The 14706-nt window shown below is 47.4% G+C and overlaps 1 protein-coding gene and 1 long non-coding RNA gene across 2 annotated transcripts in view; one reads left to right on the top strand and one right to left on the bottom strand.

Annotated features, from left to right (window-relative positions):
- The window catches only part of NECAB3 (N-terminal EF-hand calcium binding protein 3), a 168824-nt gene that overhangs the window by 17315 nt on the left and 136803 nt on the right, over positions 1–14706 (bottom strand). The window contains exon 6 of the mRNA XM_019482342.2: positions 1220–1356. Within this exon, the coding sequence (XP_019337887.1) occupies positions 1220–1356 (137 nt within the window). The remainder of the gene's footprint in view (positions 1–1219; positions 1357–14706) is intronic.
- On the top strand, positions 9990–12298 carry LOC109281921 (uncharacterized). Its single transcript, XR_002088720.1, has 2 exons — positions 9990–10335; positions 11867–12298. It is a non-coding gene; the product is annotated as an uncharacterized LOC109281921 (long non-coding RNA).

The following is a 14706-nucleotide window of genomic DNA, read 5'->3' as shown; positions in this document are numbered from 1 at the left end:
TTAGAGAATTCAAGTTCTGGTACCAAGATGGTGACCAGAGGTTGGGGCATGGCCCTCGGCAGCTTGCCAAAACTCGGTAAGTGGCGCTCCACTCGAAATAATTGCCCACCCCTGTTCTAACTCAATCTGGTCCATTAGTTAATGCCATTCTGTGCATTCTCTGTCACTTCTAAGCAAGCAGGGCTGCAGAGACCAGGCACAGAGCTGAGGAAATCCCCACATGTTACTGAAATTGAGAGACCAAAAGGCAGGTTGAAAATCTAGAAAAGACCAAAAGGCATCTATAAAATCAGCGCTTTCTGGCCACAGAGAAAGAGCTTGAGTCCCAAATACTGTTGTGTTGCTCAAAGTTCTCCAAAATATTGAGAAAGTCTCACCTGCTTCTGGGAATGCATTAATTTGTGCATCAATATTCAGTAACAAACAAGAAAATGGCTTATCTGGCCCACCTCAGTTACCCATGAGTGACTGAGCTGATTGGAATTGGTGCTGAGCACTCCCAATGGGATGTGTGCTCAGGCTCTGTCTTACTCTATGCTTGTTTAAGCAAGTAAAGCACCTAATGGGCTGAAACAGACAGTGGGAGCAGCTCCTGGGATCTTTATCAATAGTCTGTTTGGGGCAGAGTGTGCCCCAGTAAGTGCATTAACTGACAAGGGATCTAGCTCAGAGATTAGCACATGATGGTGTCAAGTGAATCTCCAAATGCTTCCAGCCTATAGTAGTTGCTTTTCATCATTTCCTTTGCCCTCTAGGAACAGGACTATTTGCTAGTAACTGATGTGTCAAAACAAGTCACAAAGCTGGATGTGAAGCCCAGGAGAAGCAGAATGGGCAGCACCATGCAGGAATGGGACTTTCTCTAGCACTCCCTACACAAATAGTTCTGCAGAGCTTCTGTGTGAATGGCCTATCACCAGGTTGCAGTGCTGTAGCTGCACGCTTCTGTGAGACCAAGAGCCAAGGCTATGTTGGGAACAAACTGGAAACAAATGGGTCCCAAATGCATTGCACAGGGAAAGCTAGCCACCCCCTGACCATACAGTTAGAGAGGCTGTACCCCAAGCACATGTGACAGAGATATGTCCTTCTGGAGGAAGCTTATGGAGGGAGTTGTAGTTGGGAAAGCCTACCAGCATGGTCACATACAGTTTTTGATCCCTCAGGTGGCTGCTTCCTTAGCCAGCAGGTCCCTTTGCCCCAGCTATAGCAGCGTTACCTCTCTCTCCCAGCCTGCTCTTCAATAGTGTCCGAAGCACACTCCAGCGAGGTTTGTAAGGACTGTAGCTGGTTCATGGTCTCCCGCAGCAGGAAGCGGCTCACAAACTGCTCCATCTTTGAGGACCTCTCATACTCCTGCAAGCAGGACACAGGGAAATATCATCCCTGTGGCTGGAGAAGGGGAGCTTCTCTATGGGGGAACAGCAATGCAACTGGGAACTTCTATGATAAACACATGGTCATCCCAGATGTCTAAATCTTAGTAACTTTAGTGGGTCTCAAGTGCAGTACTGAACTGGTGTCCAGGTCCTGCACTGCAGAGCAGTAGAGATCCTGTTCCTTTGCAAATCCTACTGCTTCACAGTTTGTAAATTGAGCTGGGCACAGGTATGTGGGGAAGGCACCTAGCTCTCCTGGCCCTGGAGAAAAAAGTGAAACTGGAAAGCTATTTCAGAACTAAAAAATAGTAAGATGCTGGCACACATTTACTTAATGGCATGATGGGATCTGATCCCCAATCCCAACAATTGTAACTCCTGCCATGCCACATGTCTATGACAGGAGGCATGTGGTTGTTGGAATCAGGGTTCTAATTGGGCTCTGCCAGCAGGGAGATTAGGGCACTCCCGCCCCCTTCCCTGCCTCTTCCCTGGTAGTTGCAAACCCACAGGCTCTCCTGCTAGGACCTTTGAAAACTGCATGTGCAGCTGCCCTGTGGGGCATGACAATCAACCAGCCAGAAAACAGGGATCCCCAGGACTCCCCATGACTCAGCATTTTCAAGTGCTTTCCTGAGAGTGCTGCAGGGTAAGGCAGAGAAGGCTGCTTGGTGTGGGGTTTGCCAAGTTCCCAGAAGAGAGAGCTACTTGCAACCCAGTCTCCCAGCAGCTCATTTCTGACACTGGAACCGGGGCTGTCTGGGGCTAACAATCAGGAGATTGGAATGGACATGCTACATGTTTGATTTATAGTGCCATATGAATGAGCCCTAAAGATATTCCACATCTGTGTGGCTGGTTTACCAGTTTATGGCACTATAAATCAGCTGCATACATGTACTATTTATGGCACAATTGATACATTCATTGTACCACAAATGTAATGTGTGCCAAGGGTCTTAGATATTTCTCTAGCCCCTTCTACCAGTGACATCAAAATATTAAGCTTCACAGCAACCCATCTTTTGGAAACCTAAAACCCAAGGATTTCAGTGGTACTCAGGGCTTCTGTTCAGTGCAGGAGAAAACTTTAACTTTCAGTGGGTACAAATGTCATCCAGTGCAATCCAGGGTATCAGGAAGCCAATGGCAAAGGGTAGGTGTAAATCAAGGGGAGGGCTAACATTACCTCAGGGATTTAAGGTCAAAATTACCATTGAAAATCAGTGAAACTTCTGCTCCTAACCCCCTTAGACATTTTTTAAAAGCTCCCCCATAACATCCCATGTCAACAGGATACAAATGAAAAATGACAGATGCTGCTCTGTATGCAGACTGGAGATCAGTAGGACCCCATTCACCAGTAAAGGTGAGGCCAGTTTGTGAGGAGTCTAATGCTGTGTTTTCCTCCCAAATGCCATCCCCATAAATACTTTACTGGAGCTTGGGTAAGCGGAGCACTTACATGTTGTTTCTGTACATGGCACTGCAGCCACTATTTCAAATGCAAACTGTGTGCAAAGTGTCTTTATAACAGCTTCCTTTCAAAGAGAACAAGGCAAGTTAAAGTAATGGCTGATTCTATTGCAGTCAGAACACAGGTAATAATGAGGCAGCAGGATGCGGTCTCTCACTTTCCTATGCAGCCTGCATGTGAAAGCAATGATAGACCAATTGTATAAGAGGAGGATACTTTGTCCACACAGACAGTACCCACTGTGAGAACAAACCTATTAAGCTACCTCTGACTCCTAAATTATGTTATCAATTATCAAGTGTAAAATACATGCGAAAAAACAATCCATCTGCAGCTGTGCCCACTGGCAATCTCTTTGTCAAGGCTATAAGAGGCACTCCAGGAAGTCCTAAGCAAGGTATGGACATGACTGTATTTGCTTGCCACTGCAATTTTGATTTTCCCATCTGATTTCTGGCTGCAGAGGGTGATAGTTTACTTTTATGGCAGCGACTGCCTCAAAGGATCCTAAGGCCAAATCCTCAGGGGTATTTAGACACCGTTCTTCTATAAGTGAGACACGTGGCTTCAGAACTATGATCCAAGAATTACTAGTTATCTGCAAGGCCAAGGTCCACAGCTCACACTGTGCCTTGCACTGCTCAATTCAAAATGTGATGAATAAGGGTACATGGGATCCATGATAAATTTTGAAGACTAACAGAGGTCCGTTGGGTACCTCTATCTGGGCCCCAGTTGTGGCTCATAAAACCTTATGCGCTCTGATTCTGTTAGTCTGTAAAGTACACCTCTACCCTGCCTTCTGCCTGACTTCAATCTAACATGGCTAATGATCATTATCTGCTCCAAGACAAATCAGTCTTAAAAGTTTTTCTATATTGTTTAATATGTCACCTCATCTTTTTATGGTACTGGTTATCTGAGTGATTCACAGGCACTTGACCCTGTACCAAAGTGGCACTCCTTCAGCCTGACCTTCCCACAGGAAAGACCTCTTCAGCCACAGCAGCCTTATAAGGCAAGGAAGCAGGAAGATATTGTTAAATGAATTCTCTCCTTCCCACTAAACTGCAGAATTTTCCAGTCCCCAGGGAAGTGTGTGTTTGTTCATCAGGGATGAAGGGGCTATTTTGGTCCTGTCCCAGTTACAGCCAAACATGTAATCAGTACTGACAGAGTTTCATTACCATGGGTGCCATTAAGAACAGCTGGATGAAGCCAGAGTGGTCCAACCTACTAAAGAGAAGTGCTAAGATTGATCCCCAAGGATGGGAGAGCTCTTCGAAGGCTCTGTGCATGAATATGTCCTTCTTTGCATCTGTTCTTGGCAACCAGCAGGATGCCAGCATGGTAGGGGCTTGTAAGTCCATGCCAAAGTAAAGACTGTCTGAAATGTCACTGACACTGTGCAAATACAGAGGGAGGCATCTACTGAATTACAAAAGAGTCTGAAAGGAGGGGAGATTTGGTTTGGAACAAATGTCCAGGGAGTGCTTTCATGGATTCCATGCCACCACACCACTTAGATAACAATGTAACATATCAGTTAAATTGATATTACCCTAAAAGTGGTATCTGTGATTTGATTAGTCTCCTTTTCTAGTTAATGATTGTGCAGCAGTGTGAAGAGGTGACAGAAGCCACAGGACATTTGTGCCATGAGGGTTACAGTCTTGCAACATAGCCTTTCAGCTGCTAATACCCCAGCCTGTCTATTCATATTCCAACTGCAAGGAAATGCTTGTTTAGGTTGGTAATGGTGAGCACTGCGTCAGTTCAGTTGTCCTGGCATAAGCTGGAGGGAAGAGAAGCACAGGCATAAACTAGAGGAATTTCGGAGAAGAACAGCTTAAGTGATTCAAAGACTGGAAGAGCTGTCATACATGGAAGGTTGATGGGTGTAATCTGTGCACTTGCTCTGATTTGGGCTTCAGAAACATTAATTAGATTTCACAGTGAGGTAACGGCAGTGGAGGTACAGAGCTGTCAAGGGATTTGCTGATTCACAAAGTCAATGTAGCAATATGGAGAATGGAACTCAGAGTGCCTGGCACTAGGGCTGTGCAAAGCTTCGCTTCACGATTTGATTTGGAGAAGATTCAGCCCGATTCGGAGGCCGAATCTCTGAAGCCAAATGAATTGATAAAAGCTTAAAACTTTCTGAATCAATTCAGAGCCTCCGAATCAATTCGGAAAAGATTCAGAAGAAATTCAGCAATTCAGAAAGAGGGCTTTATGTGGAAACAGAAACTTAGAAGAGGAAGGGGGCCGGGGAGGGGATGGGAAGCAGGGAGGGAAGGACTGACATCTCTAGCTGGCCAGTGACTGTGATTTCTCCTTGACTGCTGTTCCAATCACTGTGTCTTGGGGAAGGGACATAGAAACAGCATAAAAGCTTCTGTGTGCAGGCTTTTCTGTCTCTTTCCTGAGCTGTTTCTGCCTGAGCAACTGTGTCTCAAAGGTACTGTGGCTACTGGCCTGGCTTCCTAGTCAGTGGCCTGCTACTTTTGCTGTTAGAAAGGATTGGATAGGATATACTTTAGCTTAGCTTAGTTTAGCATCTCTCTAATTTACTGTCCAATTCATTTCTTTCAATTTATATTTGTTCTCTTTTTATTTTTTTGCAATACTTTTAAAAAAGAAAGCTCAGTGTTTTCCTTGGCAGTGTGATCCATCACTGTGCAGAGAAGCACACATTATACACACTCACACATCATAGAAGAAGTCAGATATTCATAGAAGAGATTCAGAATCAGATTATATATAGTTACTAGTTATTAATATTATTATAGTTAGTTTACATACAGACTAAAGACAACACAGAAGTCAGACAGAGATTCAGATTGAGATTAACACACACAATGCAGAACTCAGAGTCCTAGAAGAAGGAGATATATTATTTTAGGTACACATTACAACACAGAAGAAGAACAAGAAGTACAGTAGTAGTCACACCTTCACATTAATAGCACAACAAAAAAGAAGACACCATATATATTTATTAATAATCAAAGCAGAGTCCAGTGCACACAACACAGGAAATAAAACACACAACACTGTTGTGTGTCGTCAGGCCTGCACTGTTTAACATCTTCATCAACGACTTGGATGAGGGGGTGAAAAGCATGCTGTCCAAATTTGCTGATGACACTAAGATGTGGGGCGAGGTGGACACACTTGAAGGGAGACTACCACTTGCAGACTACAAAAGTGGGCAGATGAGAATAGGATGGGGTTCAACGTAGACAAATGCAGGGTGCTGCACCTTGAGAGAAGGAATCCACAGCATACATACAGGCTGGGGAGTTCCCTTCTTGAAAGCACAGAGGCGGAAAGGGATCATGGAGTCATTATTGACTCCAAGATGAACATGAGCCGCCAATGCCAGACCACAGCCAGCAAGGCCAGCCATACCTTGTCATGCATCCAAAGGTGCATCTCAGCCGGTCCAGAGAGGTGATACTCCCCCTTTATGCGACTTTGGTCAGACCGCAGTTGGAGTACTGCATCCAGTCCTGGGTGCTGCACTTCAAAAGGGATGTGGCCAGCCTGGAGAGGGTTCAGAGGAGGGCCACCCACTTGGTGAGAGGGCAGCAGGACAGGCCCTACGAGGAGAGACTGAAGGACCTGAACCTGTTCAGCCTCAGCAAGACGAGGCTGAGGGGAGACCTAGTGGCTGCCTACAAGATCATCAGGGGAGATCAATAACAAATAGGCAGAGCCCTTTTCTCCCTAGCACCACCTGGGGTGACAAAGAATAATGGTAATAAGCTGATGAAGAATAGGTTTAGGTTAGTGATCAGAAGGCAATATTTTACAGTTAGGGTGGCCAAAATCTGGAACCAACTTCCCAGGGAAGTGGTCCTCGCCCCTACCTTGGGCAAATTCAAGAGAAGTTTGGATGATCACCCATCTGGGGTCTTGTGAACCCAGCATTCAATCCTGCCTGTGGCAGGGGGCCAGGCTAGATGATCTGTTCAAGTCCCTCCTGACCCTAGCTACTATGAAACTATGAAACACAAAAGGAGTCATGCTTCACATTTGTAATTTGTAGTAAATAAATACATCACAGCACAGAAGACAGACAGACAGCACATATTTTTACATAGTTCTTAATAATCATTAATCGATCAAACCTAATCAATCAAAGAAGAGTCCAGTGCACGCAACACAGAGGAAGGAAAACACACAACACAAAAGGAGTCATACACACACACACACACCCCCCTACCTTTTGCAGCACAGGAAAGATTAATATGAAGCATGCTGGAATGGCAGGTGCAAGGGCTTCTGGCAGGGGAGGGAGAGGGGGTAGAAGGAGAGCTAGAGGTGCAAGTTCCACCCTACAAACATAGATGCATCCTCTTCCCAAGCAGCCATGAGGCTTCTGCTGCCAGTGGAAGCAAGGAGGTGGGAGCAGTACCTGTACCTGATACCCCTGCACCTGCACCACCTTCCTTAACTCCAGAAATTGGCACCAGCACCAGAATCACTGTCTCCTCCATCCCACTGTCATATCTCAGCATGAGGCTCCCACTGCCAGAGGAGGAGCTGGAGCTGGAACCAGGGGACCTGAGCACCCTGGCTCAAGCAATTCTGGGGACTGAGGGGGAATCAGAGTTTGTGCTCCACACCCTTCAAAGTTCCCCTAGAACCAGGTCTCTTTCTCTGAAAAGCGGCATCTCGGAGGAGGTTGAGGTTGTGGAGGCTCAGGCAAGTGGCTCAGCTGAGCCGGCTCCTCCTGCTGTTGTGCCTCAGCCTGCTGAGAAGTGGGATAAGGCAGCATCCCCACCTTCAACCCAGAATCAGAAGCAGGTGAGTAGCGTAGTGTGGGAGCATTTTGAACTGGCAGATGATCCCAGGTTTGCTATCTGCCAGCTCTGCCAAAGGCAGATCAGACACAACAAGGAGGTGAAACACTTCACTGCATCTCAGGAGGCAGTACCCCCTCGCCCTTCTTCTTGCTCAGCCTGGCACCAGTGCAAGCATGCCCAAATGGAAGTCTCCCACTTGCTCCAAAGCCCCCATCCCCTCAAAGCAGAGGCAGGCCACCCCGGAACAGTGGGAGAAAGCTGCAGATAGAGGGACACACATTCCCAAGGTGAGCAAGATCACCCACACCACTGTGGAGATGCTTGCTCTGGATAGCCAGCCCTTCTCCCTAGTTGAGTGGCCAGGGTTCAGGCAGCTCATGGTGCTTGTGGCCCCATCTTACCAAGTGCCTGCATGCACCACCTTTAGCAGGACAGTGGTGCTGTCCCTGTATGAGGCATGCATGGAGTACTTGAGGGAGGAGCTGCACAAGGCAGGGCCACAGGTAGCCTTGCACTTCACCTCTGACATCTGGAGTAGCCGGGGTGAGGATCACGCCTACCTCTCCCTCACAGGGCACTGGTGCGTTCAGTCAGGCCATCAGTGGGCTTTCCTCCAAGCCGAGGTGCTGAGTCCCACATGGCAAGGGAGATCATGGTGGCCATGAACCGCATGGTACAGGGGTGGCTTATTGGGCAGGCTGAGCTCCCCTGCGGGTTCATGGTCACCGACAATGGGGTCAATATGGTCAAAGCTGTCCGTGATGCCAATGTTGTTGGCATCTGCTGTGTGGCACACAAGTTCCTCCTCATAGTCAGAGATGCCTTGGAGGGGGACAGGGCTGCCAGTGAGGGTGCCGCCACCCCTACCACTATGAGCCAGCTGATTTCAAAATGCAGAAAGGTGGTGGGCTATTTCCACTGCAGCATCAAGGCAGGCAAGATGCTGCAGGACAAACAGGCAGAGCTGAACATTCTGCAGCACAAAATCATGCAGGATGTGGAGAATTGGTGTGGTGCTCAAAAGGCTGGTAGAGCAACAGAAGGCCATCTATGAGTTGGCCTTGTTTGGAGAGATTGGGATTAGGCGTCCCCTGAGTGGTGTGCCATCTCCAAGATCTTGGTGGTCCTCAAGCCCTTCCTCAAGGCCACAGAGACCCTCAGTGCTGGTGAAGCCCTCCTTAGCCAGATGATCCCCATAGTGAGGGAACTGGAGAACCAAATGGAGACGTTCCAGGGGATCAATGTTCCTGGCTGGGGCAGGCCACTGTCACCCGACATGCAGGCACTGGTGAGGCGGGTGAAGGAGGGCATTGGGAGATGGCTGGATCCCTTGTGGTCCAGCACGGTCCACATGCTGGCAGGCATATGCAACCTGAGGGTGAAGGGAACATGTGCACTGGCAGCAAAACCCTTGATCACTGGACGCAGGTGCTAGTCAACAAAGTCAGAGAGGCCAAAGGGCAGAGGCGAGGGGATGTGGAAGAGAGGGATCCATTTTCCCATGCCAGCAGTCCCAGCACCAGCACCAGCCAGTCTCCTCCATGCCAGCCATTGCCAATGTGGGCCAAGGGCATGGCTTCAGTGCTAGGATCCAAACACACCAGACCCCAGCTTTGGGCAGGTAGCACCGAGGCTTCAGTGGCTACCTATCTTGCCGAGGATGTGGAGCCACTGGACTGCAACCCCTTGGCCTACAGGGCAAGCCACAGCCAGATGTGGCAGAATCTGGCCACGGTTGCCCAGCAATACCTGTCCTGTCCACCAACCAGTGTTCCAAGCTAGAGGGTGTTCAGCATTGCTGGGGATGTTGTGACACCCCATCACACCTGCTTGGATCCTGGTTTCGTGAAGCAGCCGGTGTTATTGAAAGTGAACCTCCTGCTGCTGGGGTTTTCCAAGCTCCACCTGCAGATGGACTGAGTGCCACTCTCTTCACTCCATCAGCACCTATTTCCTTTTTTCATTTTTTTAAAAACCAGTTAATGCCCCGCTCTCAGCTGGAGGGAGCACTCACTGCATCACCAGCCAGCAGGGGAAGAACATGTCCCTGCTGAGCTTGCTCCCCTCCTAGGATGAACTTGGAGGTATGGGCTGGGGCTATGGGGAAGCAGGAGACCCCAGGTCCTGGGAATGGCCACTAAAACTGCCAGGGTAGGTAGGCCTGTTGGGAGTGCTGGCAGCAAAGCAGCCCCATAAATGCCAGGACCAATGATTTCCTGGTGAAAGGCAGGGAGGAGGTGCCACTTGAAGTGCCCCCTGACTTCTGAATAAGATGTACATACCCATTTACTTTCCCTTAACAGCAAAGAAAGACTCAGAGTCCCTGTCTATGAGACCAGTGGGCCAGGCAGCCTCAATGATACCTCACTCCATTGTAAGGTCATATCTATACCCACTGGTAACATCACAAAAGCTCCTTGGTGTCAGCCACTGCTGGCTCAGGAGAGACAGTCGCAGCTGGCTCAGAAGGACTAAGCAGCAGCATCCCCCACCACATCTCAAGAAAGAGGGGACATCTCTTAGAAGCAGTCACAAGATGGGAAATTACAACTCCCGAAAGAAAGTTAAAACAATAAAGCAAGATAAGAAGGAGAAGTGCCCAGATCAGGAGAAGGACAAGGAGAAATGGAGACATGTTATCTACCTGAAAAAGAACAAGTCCACAGTAAGTATCAGTCACTTATCAGTCACCCCAGCTTCTGCTTGATGCACACAACATGCATACTTTCCTTCTACAACTTCACACTCTGCACTGCCATCTGGCATGCCTAGTCCCTCATCCCACACAACATACCCATTCACTATCCACATCAATTCCACACTACACAACTACCACATGCAGACACACACTAAGCCATCCTTTCCTGACACTGTATCACAACCTTCAGTCTCTCCACTGAGTTACAGTAAATAGGTTGAAGTCAGTGTTCACACTAAAGGAGACAGAGGGTCTGTTGCTCCATTGACCAGAATAATAACCTGGTTTTAAAATTTCAATAATCAGGCATGAGCTAACATCTTTTTTAAAGTACAAACTTTTCCTGGACTAGGGATGCCTTCTTTTATAGGCAAGGATGGATTAAGCCTGGGGGTAGAATAAGTGCCTTTAGCTTTGATAGTGTTCAATAGAGCTTTGTGGCGCTTCAGGTGATGATTCAATTCAGAGGAGATTCGGCCTGATTCAGTGGCCGAATCTCTGAATCCAAATCGAATCAGGGGACCAATTAAAAGGTCCGAATCGATTCAAAGCTCTCTGAATCTTCAGAAAAGATTCAGAGAGCTTCAATGATTCGGACAGTCCCTGGTGGCTGCAGCAGGGAGCTGGACCAAGACTTGGAGCTGGTAAGTAGGGGGCAAAGGTGGGGCAGGGCTGGAGGATGGGGGAGGGGACCATGGGTGGAATGTTGATGATGCCCCAATCCCCTGCCTGCTCCCCCGGCCCCCACCAATCTTCCAACTCTCATGGAAGAGCCCCTCATGCAGCGTGGGGCAGTGAGGGGCAGCAGGGATTGCTCCCTGCCCGGCAGCACCTGGTGAGTTGGGGTTCTTTTTTTCCAAGTGCTGGGAGCTGGGGCAGCCATTGCCAGGCTGGGTGAGTGGGCGGGGGATGGGGTCTGGGAGATTCCAAGATTCCGAGATTCAGTAGCAGCTGAATCTCTGAATCAGATTCAGCCGAATCAAATTGAGACGGTGATTCGAATCACCAAATCGAATCGCTGTCCCCCGAATCGGCCACATCTGAAGCAAATACTAGCCACTTCGCACAGGCCTAGTGTTCAGTGTTTAGAATGTTGATGATGCCAATAAACAATTAATTGATGTTTTTAATGAATGACCTTTGTATAACTATAATCTGAGCACCTGGGCCAGGTACCCTCTCTCTCATATTCTCTGGGAAGTAGGAAACAAAAACCTTGGACAGGGGAATTGGAGAGGTTTATATGAAAAACTAGGAAAAGTCCCCAAAGGCTATCACCACTTTGCCTCACAGGTAGGCTTGGAATTTTCCACCAGGCACGTGTGAAACCTCTGATCTTAGGATCACTGCAGAGACATCAGTGATTCTATTAAGTAGCTCAAGTGCAGATTCTCAGCTATTGGGGAGCACCTGGCCTAGGATGGTGAGTAGCGGGGGCAGCATGAAGCAGCAGCACATGGTGAGGCAGAAAGGTTTCCTTGTTCTTTTTATTTTACAGGTCAAAGTGCTGTTGCTGCCTCCTCTTGGGAAGCTGACTCATGGCCCCAAGACACTCTCTCTGATTGCCCCTCCCGGAAGCAATGTTAACATCTTCAACAGATCAGAACTAGGAAGCTATAGATGAGAGGTGGCAAGGTCATCACCCCAGACCCCTTCATCAACACAACAGGGAGCTGGAGATGGTGAAATCCAGAAGATAAGGAGGGTCCTGACTTTATTTTTTCTGGTGGAGGTGGAGAAAGCAGAGGATGGAGATTCCAAAAATGGGGTGAAGTTCTGGTACACTGTACACCACGAGTCTGCAAGTGGGCAGCTGTAATGTGGGCAGTTGTCATTTGAGGTCAACTGCTGTCAACAATGCAACGGGCCAGCAGAAAACAAGAAAGTCCTTGAAAGACGGAAAATAAACCAACTCGAGCATCTCAAATAACTTCAGCCTGTGCTTAGTATGTTGCTGGGAGAGGGGAAAAAAGCAAGAAATGTCAGATCCTAGGCTTGGTTCTTAGATGGAGGGACTTCCTACAGGTTACATAGGTCTGTACACTGCATGGTCTTGTCTTCCCAGATGGTGGAGGATAGAAGAAGAAGGGACAGGTTTCTTGAAGTATAAGTACTGCAGAACTGGCCCAGGAGGCACAGCTCCTTTCTTGCCCTCACAGGGGGTGGTTCAGAGAGATGAATCAATCTGAGTGGCAGTGGCAAAGGAAAAAGCAGGAACAGCTGCCAAAGGCTTGGCAAAAATTCCCATTGCATAGGAAGGAGACAGGAGCCTCCCCTCATCCAACTGATAGCCAAAAGCCTTTGGTATCTTAGCTTTGTTGTTGGAGTGGAAGGCACAGGGCCAGTTACTTCCTTCAGAAAATTCCTGTCTCTCTGGGGAGTGCTGACTTGCAGACTGGCCTGTTCTGTATTAGATGCCTTATACTGCTGCTAACAAGGGGGAATGGAGCCAAGAAAATGCTGGCATCTCCTTACAACAGTGGACTGGAGACTGGTTGGAGATCAGAAGAAGCTACAGGAATATATATAGCAAGAGAACAGGTTTAATTTCCCTTTGTTCTGAATCACAAAAGAGATGTTGAACCATTTAATCTTGGTTCTTATTAGAAGCTCATACTCACAACTGCTTCCTACTGTTTAACAAACTAGCCTCTGCCTTCTCACCTTGTCAATCTGTGTTGCTTGCCATGCTCTGGACTGGAGTTACATTAACTTGGCCCATGCAGTCATTGCATGAACGTAGAGACTCAGACCCACCAGAAAACACTAGCTGTACAAAGTTAAGGAATTGTGAATGTTGCCAACCTCTTGTCACCCAATGCTGTGGATCACAAACTTTTATTTTCAGGAAACAGAGATTGACAACATGGTTTTCAGTTAATAAAACTGCCAAAACCAAACAGCCCAAATCAGAGAGAAACATCTGGCCTGACAACCTGGCAATGCAAAAAAAGGCATAAAGGGGACTAGAAAGTGAACAGTTGATGACAAAGCAGGTAAAATGTGTTTATTTTTCATATGAGACCTTGGCGTGAACTTCAAACTGAGAACAGAACTCTAGGGTTGGAAGCCACATGAGCAGAAACTGAAGTAAAAACAGTACAAATAGCAGGAAATGCCATCAACTTCCCCACTGCTATGACATTTGCCCTCAAACCGAACTATTCATTCATTGCTAATAGCACTTTACAGGCAGACTAACAGCAGGTCTGGCTATAATGGGCTTTGGTCCTGCAGTAACATTTGTTCTGTGCAGATAACTCTTCATGGTTCAAATCCTTTTTCAGGGAAGGACTCTGTTGCGTGTTGTACTCCACTATGGTAAAGCTGATCACTCCTAACACCTTCTGAAGCCATCAGGAGATGAGATGAGAGCATGTGGCACCTTGCAAGATTCAGGTCTAAATTTTTATGCACACAAAACTCAAGGACTCAGAAAAGACTGAAGAATTTGGTCCTACACACCATACCCACTCCCCCCAGGACTAAATTCCAAATATAATTTTAAATGAATACCATCAAGTAGTAAGCTACTGGAATTAAGCTGCGTGTTACTTAATGAAAGACCCGGAATCTAGTAGAAAAGACACAAGCCAGCTAGGTAAGAGTAATGGTGTAAAACACAGTTTGCTCAACAAAACTTACTATCCTAACATTCCTCTCTGGTTCCTCTGTCTATCTGTCCTATGTAGTATTGCTGTATACTTCTACAATTCTAAAATTTGGGGCCTCCACTACAGAAAGGATGTGGACAAATTGGAGAGAGAGTCCAGCAGAGGGCAACAAAAATGGTTCAGGGGCTGGGGCACATGACTTATGAGAAGCGGCTGAGGGAAGTAGGCTTATTTAGTCTAGAGAAGAGAAGAATGAGAGTGGATTTAATAGTAGCCTTCAAGTACCTGAAGGAGGGTTCAAAAGAGGAGTAGAAGTAGCGGCGGCGTCATGGTTAGTCATGGTTAGTGTTTGCTGATGCTACATCACAGTAGCAATGAGCTACGTTGCTGTAGCTCGTCACTATGGCAACATAGCATCTCATGTAGACATGCCCCCCTTCTTTAGGTGAGATGTAACAGCTATTTAACAGGGCACAGCAACATGACAGAACTATAGAACTAAGTGCTGGAATCTGCCCAGGGATCAGTATTACTGTATCTTCCCTTGGGGACAGTGCTTCTCAGTTGTGATGATGAGGAGCAGAGAATTGGTATGACATTGGTATGTAACTCATATTACAGATTCCAAAACCTGTGCTGCCCCAACCTGTATGTGGTGCTCTATGAGGCAACATGAGCCAACAATTCATTTCCAGAACTTCCAGGAGAACTTCCAGATTCCAGA

Source organism: Alligator mississippiensis, chromosome 9 (genome assembly GCF_030867095.1).
Source record: "Alligator mississippiensis isolate rAllMis1 chromosome 9, rAllMis1, whole genome shotgun sequence".
Taxonomy (NCBI): Eukaryota; Metazoa; Chordata; order Crocodylia; family Alligatoridae; genus Alligator; species Alligator mississippiensis.
The sequence above is the reverse complement of the archived record's forward strand: the minus strand, read 5'-3'. Positions and strand labels throughout refer to the sequence as shown.